This window comes from Chenopodium album, chromosome 7 (genome assembly GCF_948465745.1).
Source record: "Chenopodium album chromosome 7, dcCheAlbu1.1, whole genome shotgun sequence".
Lineage (NCBI taxonomy): Eukaryota > Viridiplantae > Streptophyta > Magnoliopsida > Caryophyllales > Amaranthaceae > Chenopodium > Chenopodium album.
In genome coordinates, this window is record NC_137840.1 from 8,942,855 (window position 1) to 8,952,385 (window position 9,531).

The 9,531-nt window shown below is 35.9% G+C and overlaps 1 protein-coding gene across 1 annotated transcript; it reads right to left on the bottom strand.

The window, feature by feature from the left end:
• Positions 1 to 8,491: 8,491 nt before the first annotated feature.
• LOC145639972 (uncharacterized) lies at positions 8,492 to 9,326 on the bottom strand. Its single transcript, XM_081691287.1, has 3 exons — positions 9,170 to 9,326; positions 8,910 to 9,033; positions 8,492 to 8,818 (listed from the first exon to the last, which is right to left on the bottom strand). The coding sequence occupies exons 1-3, from the start codon at positions 9,316 to 9,318 to the stop codon at positions 8,492 to 8,494; spliced, it is 600 nt and encodes a 199-aa protein (XP_081547413.1). The 5' UTR covers positions 9,319 to 9,326.
• Between the last annotated feature and the right edge of the window lie 205 nt (positions 9,327 to 9,531).

Consider the following 9,531-nt stretch of genomic DNA (forward strand, 5'->3'; position numbering starts at 1 on the left):
CAATACCACTCAAAGAAGACAATGAAGTTGTAAAATAACTTAAATAGACTAAGGTTGATATTAACATACAGAAGCTATTAGCCAAATCCCACAAGCTTAGGCTCGTAGTAATGGACGCTTTGGCTAAAGTACGAATAGATTCAGAAACCATTCCCGAGGGATTAGCTAAACTTCTCACTAGTGATCTTCCTAGTCCTATAAACTTGATCACCTTTCTGAAAAGGACTTACCTCCTGAAAGTGAAAAACATAACAAGGCCTTGAACCTCACTCTGATCTGTAAAAGGATAAACGTCTCAATGACTCTAGTAGATAATTGGTCAACGATAAATGTTTTCCCACTTCGAAGGGCAAGGATGTTGGGAATATAAGATGAGGACTTGTCTCCACCAATAAAAGGCATAAGAGCCTACGACAACACTCATCGTCAAGCTCTTGGGACCATCACTATGAATGTTACGGCAGGAGTCACTGAGCATGCTACTACTTTTCAAGTGGTAGATATCAAAGCCTCACTAAACCTATTGTTGGGACGCCCTTGGCTTCATGACCTTAAGGTCTTCCCTTCATCCCTCCGGCAATAAGTCAAAGCTATAGTTGGAGGAATTCTTGTCACAATCGATGCTTACCATATGAGAACCAAAGTGGTAGATAAACCGATTATAAATGTGGAGCACGATGAAAATGAAGAATACTTATGGGGCTTTAATACTGAAGTGGTCTCTTTAATCGAGGAAAACGAAAAGACCCTTTTTTGTTATAGTTAATGTTATTCTTAGGAGACAAGGACACTTTCTTAGAATGACTTTAGAGAAGAAGAAAGGAGTAACAAGCAAATGGAATTACCTGACCTCCCTAATTTGGATACCTTCAGAATTGGTTTTGAACCAACTTTAGAGGATCATAAGCGAGCCTAGAAGAAAATTAATTCACGGAGAAATGCTCGTACCAAGAAAAGAGAAATCCCAATTGATCACTACCCTCTCACCCTAAATGGACAATTTATAAAAGAGGGGGAAGATTATCCATGCCACAAAATCCCTAAACCCTTTGTCAAGGATGGAATAAGACAATCAGGATTTGAAATATTTTGGGATTGCAACTTCTTAGATGAGATCCCAACTCCTATCCACTCGGAGTAAGCACCTCCATGCTTTTATTTTAATGTTATGGCTCTCCTATTTGGATACGAGAAAAATGAGCCTAAGCGTGTTGATGATAACTCTGCACTTATCCAAACGGTATTGCAAAGTGTAGACATCTACTTTTGGCCTCCTGTCCCGACGGGAAGTGCAATGACGATAAATAAAACCATGTTCGTGTTGGATTGAAGTGAAGAATTCTTATGGATGACTGGCTAAACCGCAAAGACACAAAAAGACTAGCCTAACCCAAAACAAATACAAAACAAGGTCCAATTAACTAAACTCGATCATAATTAGGCTTAAGCCCGTGCTTAAGACCCAATAATGACGGATTCAGAGGCGCCTAGGTTAAATTTAATGCTGCCACAGAAAAATCCGGGCACATCTCAATGAGTCACGCTGGTCTGGCGCGTGCAACTAATTAAGTTGTGCGCAGCACCTAGCGCAACTTCTAGAGATGCGCTCGCGGAAGATTTAGAATTTTGTAAAAATATATAATCGAATCTTACCATAAAATCACGCGCAAGACGTTCAGTTGCGCTGCCCTTAGCAGCGCAACTAAATCACTTGCGTTGGATGCCACGCGCAACTTATCTAGATGCGTGCGACACCTGTTGCGGCAGAATGCTTAAAACCCTAATTGCACCCATTCCCTATAAATAGGGGCTTAATACGAGGCTTAAACACACAGAAATTAACCTAAAATCTTGCTCTTGTGAACTTGTGCTACCAAACCCTCTTGTCCTAATCCCTCACCCCTCTTAATCTTTGTTACTATGGTGGAGGTTCCCGAACAAGAAGGAGTCCATAAGTGTTCTAAACGGAGATCTAGCAAAGAGAAGTTGTAAATTCCCGAGCACTTAGATAAATCACATTTACTTTTCTTGTTTAAAAGAACTTAAATCAATAAAATAGTGTTGTTTGGCCACTTTAAAAGGATATTTAATTAATTCCACATAGTATCTTGTGTTAAATAAGATTAGAATTGAATAATTAATTGATTGATTGATCACCTAAGCCAAGACAAATCTTGTTTACTTTTGCTCCTTTCACGAATTTGAATTAAATAAAGAATAACGAATTTTGCAATGTAATTCCTATGTGATTTAATGCTTGTAAATAAAATCAACTAACTTAGTTTTAGGTACCGCGTTGCATGTATTGTTTGGTGATGAAATTGTAAAAAAGGAAGAGCAAGTAGAGGCCGCACTAGGGCTAGAATAGCGATTCTGCCTTAAAAGGAACATTATTTTAGTACCCTCGCTCCCGAACTCATTTCTGGTTTATGTAGACCAATTTGGGCATGGGTGAACTTACGATTTGTGCTAATTATCCCATGAACTCCCCATGGGAGAAAGGCATGAACAAGGTTTATGGGTTTTCCCAAAACTCATTGGAGACTCCTACTTGTTTCTTAAAAAAAAGTGTGATGATAAAATCAATTGTAATTCAAGGTCCTGAAACAGTCAGAATTTCAAATCCTAATACACCCTATCAAGTGTAAAGTCCTAGGCTTCTAAAGGGCCATGTGCATCTAAGGAGAAGGATCCCCTGCGATGGGAACACCCTCCTTACAGTGGCGACTCCACTGGGGAATTAGAGGTTACAAGGTTAGTTCTTAGTTATGATCCAAGGTTTCTAACACTAGGTTGCCTATGGGTTGTAACGAGAACTAACTTGGATAATCTCTAGTTAGAGAGCGAGACTCGAACACATAATATCTTCTTTTTTCACAAAAGTAAAAATCAAACAAGCAACGTTGCATCATGCATAATCATAGCACTCTAACCATTGGGGATTGGCTCATTGACTAGGGGTTGCCAACACTAGGCTTCTATCCCAAAATCAATAGCAATCATCCCACCATATCGCCAACAAAATGTTGGGAGGGCTATGTCATGGGTCAACACGTTTAGTGATTGATTCGTGAATTTTTTCCTTAAGATATAGTACCTTTGGACCCCCAAGCCTTGACCTCAGAATGGCATTGCATGCTTTGACGGTTCCTTTTATGTGCTTATGTGACTACATGAATATATGCTTCGTGTCTAATCTAACTAATTCCAACTTGTTACCTAGAGATATAATTTTTAAAAAAAATCACGAAAATTATGGTTTGACAAAAAAAAAAAATTACCTTCTTTTTGTGTATTTTCAAAAATAAAAAATTAAATAAAAAAATCGAAAAAATGTTTTTTTCGTTCTTTTTGCGTTTTCGCAAAAAAAAAAAGTTGCACTTTCTACCTTAGCGCAAGCCGGAAAATTGCGCGCGATACTATTTTTTATTATGATGCTTTGTTTACGTACTTCATAATCAAACTAATGACATTACTTCTTATGAGGTTCGTCATTAGAAGTTCGCATCCCTTAATAGGACGTCATCAATTAAACGTGCCTATTTTCGTGTTCATCATGTTTTAGTTGTAATTGATCAACCTTGATTTAAGAGTAAAATTTATTTATTTCTTCTATGGTTTAAAAAGGAAATCCCTAAAACCTTACTTGGGATGTTTGCCTCACACACACAAAAACAAAAAAAAAAAAAAAAAAAAAAAAAAAAAAGAGAGAGAAAAATAGAACGAAAAAAATAAATTGTTCTTTTTTTAAAAAAAAAAAGTATGTTACAAAAAAAAAAAATTATTATAATTTTTTTTAAAAAAGAGAAGATAATGAATGATAAAACCGAGAAAATGATTTAATTATTTCTTGGATTTTACATTCGCAAGCCATCATTCTTTTTAAGCAAAAAGTAAAATATTATCCTTTAAAGATGAGCAATATGAGAATCATAATTGAAAAAAAATGATATAGATCTCTATTGCAATCTAAGTGATCAACAAATACCATACTATATTTGATCATTTTAAGGAGTAGGTTCGGGTTGATTAATATTCCTAAAATTTGATTAACATTTTCAATCTAACTTTCTTGTCTTTCTCTTCTACCTTTTTTCGAAAACAATTCATTTAAAGTAAACTCCTTAGATGATTACCTTGTTGAAGTCAACACAAATCATGACATTCCATTAATGAGTGTTCCTGATTTTTTTTGTCATTCTTCATCAACAAACTTGCTTAAAGTGAATTTGTATTACAAGGATTAAAAAAAATAAATAAAACAATCATTTTGACTTTGATTCATTGTTTGAATGCTTGGCAGAAAAGGTTTAAGTGAACGCGCTCAATTTCTCGTGATACACATTATTAGATCATCTTCCACATTCGCATACTAGTCCAATCATGGGGGACAAAGCAACATTGAAGAAACTTAGAAAGGAACTCCAAAACCTAAAGGCCGTATGAGAAGAAGAAGCTTAAATGAAGGCTCATAAAAAAGTAGAAAAAGCTAAAATAAAAGCAGAAAAAGAGAAAGAAAACATTCTACAAGAAAAAGCAAGAGCCGAAAGAGTATACTACTAGAAAACACCTTAATTGCGACGGAAAAAGTTCGTCGTAAACTATGTAAATTCCGTCGTAAAGTTGGTTTACGACGGAATTCCGTCGTAAATGGTTGTCGGAAAACCCTTTGTAGGAAAATGGCCATTTTACGACGGAAATTCCGTCGTAAACCAACTTTACGACGGAATTTACGACGGAAATAATATCGTCGGACTTGGAATTGGCCTTTGATGAAGTTCCGTCGCAAATTTGCGACGGAAAGAGTTCCGTCGCAAAATATAATTTACGACAGAATTTTCCCTCGCAAAATATAATTTGCGACGGAATTTTCCATCGTACAAATATACATTGCGACGGAATATTCCCTCGCAAAATATAATTTGCGACGGAATTTTCCCTCGCAAAATATAATTTGCGACGGAATATTCCCTCGCAAAATATAATTTGCGACGGAATTTTCCCTCGCAAAATATTATTTACGACGGAATTATCCGTCGCAATGTATATTTGTACGATGGAAAATTCCGTCGTAAATCATATTTTGCGAGGGAAAATTCCGTCGCAAATTATATTTTGCGAGGGAAAATTCCGTCGCAAATATGTAAATTACGACGAAATATTCCGTCGCAAATTGTATTTCCAGCCCAAAACAAATTTTTGTAATTTTCTGCATTTTCAAACCTGAATTTTTTTAATGATAAATCGACAAAAAAAAATAAATAAATATTGAGTCCTAAAATTGTTGTTTTTAAAAAATTAATTACCGACCTACGAAATTAGGGTTATGTACATATATATATAATAATTATGTCCTAATACAAAAGATAGTCCACATTTTGGTATCTATACCAAACAAAAGGTAGGTTAGAGTGATTCTATGCTAGACTAAAGCTAAGCTACGCAATCGCCTGGAAACCCTGGCCTGCTCCACCACCACCCGGGTCGTTCCTAGGGTCTCGATGCTGAGGATGAATGGTGGAACATGAGTCGTTGTTGTTGAGACGACTCATCATCTCATCGAAACTCTCCTTGTATCTCCTCTCCATTTCAGCCATTCGGGCTTCCATTTGAGTTTGAAGAGTTTGCACCCTGTGTTCCATCTGGTCTTGCATTTGAGAAATGACAGACGGCGTGTATTGCTGTGAAGAACGGGAACCTCGACCCTGTTTGCCATAGTATATCTCTGCACTTTGGCCAAGTCCCTTCACACGCCCCTTCTTATTGCGCCCACCCACCGACTCCCAGTACAACTCATTGGGACTCTTCTGAATCCCCTGACTCATTGTTTCTTCGAGCTTCTTCTGGTAGGTGTCCTACAAAATATTGAAGATAAAATAAAATATTGTTAAAAAAACAACCAACAATATGGAATTATATCGCATACTTTTAGGTGCCTAAGGATAGAAATTAAGAAAATTAAGCACATATGTCAATTTTCAACCCTCACTCATCCAAAATCATCCAAATTTGGCCTATATGGCTAAAACCATGCTTATTTTCTAAGTTTTCAAGCAAATGTAAGGTTTCTTTCTTCTAACATTCCAATATCAATTGCTTTTAAGTGCCTAAGGATAGAGATTAAGAGAAATAAGCACATATGTCAATTTTCAAACCCTCACTCCTCCAAAATCATCCAAATTTGGCCTATATGGCTAAAACCATGCCTATTTTCTAAGTTTTCAAGCAAATGGACTCGTTCTTTCTTCTAACATTCCAATATCAATTTCTTTTAAGTGCCTAAGGATAGAAATTAAGAGAAATAATCACATATGTCAATTTTCAACCCTCACTCCTCCAAAATCATCCAAATTTGGCCTATATGGCTAAAACCATGCTTATTTTCTAAGTTTTCAAGCAAATGTAAGGTTTCTTTCTTCTAACATTCCAATATCAATTGCTTTTAAGTGCCTAAGGATAGAGATTAGGAGAAATAAGCACATATGTCAATTTTCAACCCTCACTCCTCCAAAATCATCCAAATTTGGCCTATATGGCTAAAACCATGCTTATTTTCTAAGTTTTCAAGCAAATGTAAGGTTTCTTTCTTCTAACATTCCAATATCAATTGCTTTTAAGTGCCTAAGGATGGAGATTAAGAGAAATAAGCACATATGTCAATTTTCAACCCTCACTCCTCCAAAATCATCCAAATTTGGCCTATATGGCTAAAACCATGCCTATTTTCTAAGTTTTCAAGCAAATGGACTCGTTCTTTCTTCTAACATTCCAATATCAATTGCTTTTAAGTGCCTAAGGATAGAAATTAAGAGAAATAAGCACATATGTCAATTTTCAACCCTCACTCCTCCAAAATCATCCAAATTTGGCCTATATGGCTAAAACCATGCCTATTTTCTAAGTTTTCAAGCAAATGGACTCGTTCTTTCTTCTAACATTCCAATATCAATTTCTTTTAAGTGCCTAAGGATAGAAATTAAGAGAAATAATCACATATGTCAATTTTCAACCCTCACTCCTCCAAAATCATCCAAATTTGGCCTATATGGCTAAAACCATGCTTATTTTCTAAGTTTTCAAGCAAATGTAAGGTTTCTTTCTTCTAACATTCCAATATCAATTGCTTTTAAGTGCCTAAGGATAGAGATTAGGAGAAATAAGCACATATGTCAATTTTCAACCCTCACTCCTCCAAAATCATCCAAATTTGGCCTATATGGCTAAAACCATGCTTATTTTCTAAGTTTTCAAGCAAATGTAAGGTTTCTTTCTTCTAACATTCCAATATCAATTGCTTTTAAGTGCCTAAGGATGGAGATTAAGAGAAATAAGCACATATGTCAATTTTCAACCCTCACTCCTCCAAAATCATCCAAATTTGGCCTATATGGCTAAAACCATGCCTATTTTCTAAGTTTTCAAGCAAATGGACTCGTTCTTTCTTCTAACATTCCAATATCAATTGCTTTTAAGTGCCTAAGGATAGAAATTAAGAGAAATAAGCACATATGTCAATTTTCAACCCTCACTCCTCCAAAATCATCCAAATTTGGCCTATATGGCTAAAACCATGCCTATTTTCTAAGTTTTCAAGCAAATGGACTCGTTCTTTCTTCTAACATTCCAATATCAATTTCTTTTAAGTGCCTAAGGATAGAAATTAAGAGAAATAATCACATATGTCAATTTTCAACCCTCACTCCTCCAAAATCATCCAAATTTGGCCTATATGGCTAAAACCATGCTTATTTTCTAAGTTTTCAAGCAAATGTAAGGTTTCTTTCTTCTAACATTCCAATATCAATTGCTTTTAAGTGCCTAAGGATAGAGATTAGGAGAAATAAGCACATATGTCAATTTTCAACCCTCACTCCTCCAAAATCATCCAAATTTGGCCTATATGGCTAAAACCATGCTTATTTTCTAAGTTTTCAAGCAAATGTAAGGTTTCTTTCTTCTAACATTCCAATATCAATTGCTTTTAAGTGCCTAAGGATAGAGATTAAGAGAAATAAGCACATATGTCAATTTTCAACCCTCACTCCTCCAAAATCATCCAAATTTGGCCTATATGGCTAAAACCATGCCTATTTTCTAAGTTTTCAAGCAAATGGACTCGTTCTTTCTTCTAAAATTCCAATATCAATTTCTTTTAAGTGCCTAAGGATAGAAATTAAGATAAATAAGCACATATGTCAATTTTCAACCCTCACTCCTCCAAAATCATCCAAAATAAGCATATATAGAGTTCTACTTTGCTAATTTGCCATATTTCAACTCATATAATAAGTGTTTACCGCAATCCTTTTTGCTTTGTTGTTGGCAGCCACTTGGCCTTTACCAGGCACTTCCTTGAAGTGTGTCTTCAAGAATAGATCATGGGCATTTGGTAATTGGCCTTGGTTTTTTGCAGCCTTTATATGTACATGCAGAAAATCAATGAAAACATGTTAGCCCACCAAAATTCATTAATAGACAAATGACATAATTGTTACTGGACATATTGTAGTAACCTTACCATCTTTTTAGCATGTTGTATAGATGACATTGAACCTTGAAAGTGGGTCGGTTCAACGACATTTTCCATGGATCCGCCTCTTCGGTTCTTCTTGTTTTGTTCCGACCGCTTCTGATATTTTGGATCGGTGGCAACAATTTTCATCATGCCTTCGTGGACATCCTTATTAAGCCATCTTGGTTTGCGACCATTCAGTCTGTGTGTGATGTTGTAGAACGTGTCACGTAGGCGATTTGCAAACTTTTCTTCGAAAGTGTCCTTCACTTGGTTGTTTAACTCAGGTGCCCACTTGAATTTTTTCTGCAAATCAAGAAAATGTCTTTATTAAAAAATTCAACTCCATCAATATAATTTATAAAACATGTATTATGTTAGGTTAAAGTTATCATACGTTGAACAAGTTCCAAAAGTGCTCTCTCGAATCTTCATCAACCTCTCCATAATTCCTCCAAGGCTGAACATAGTAGCCGGTTAGCGAGTCGGAGAGCACATTCTTCACCGGCCTATCATCAAACCTATAATAAAGGATAGACATTCATGTAAGTAGATAATCAACAAAAAGTGAACAAAACATGGTTAAAGTAATACAAATTCACTTTATCAAAGTAAATACGAATTTAAGGATATTTCATTATACAAATACATACGCACCAAAGTGTGGAAGGGTCCAACTCTAGCAAGTCATTAGGATGCGGGTCCTGTAGCTCCTGTTCCTGAAGCTGCTGTTGCTCCTGTTGCCCTTGTACATTTCTGACGATTTCTTGAGAGGCCCCCAAATCATGTGCCTCCGCTTCCTCCATTGACTCATCCTCGTCAACACGTACAACCGGAGATTTCCCCTTAGACTTTCTCCTCTTGGACGTTTCTCCTTTATTTCCTCCTCCCATGATGACCACCTGAAAAAGTTGTTAGTACCATAATCGCACATTGTAAATTCATAAATTAGATCCATAAGACATTAAAATAATAAAATGAGACCAAAAATGTAATGCAATATTACAAATCCGAGTAGT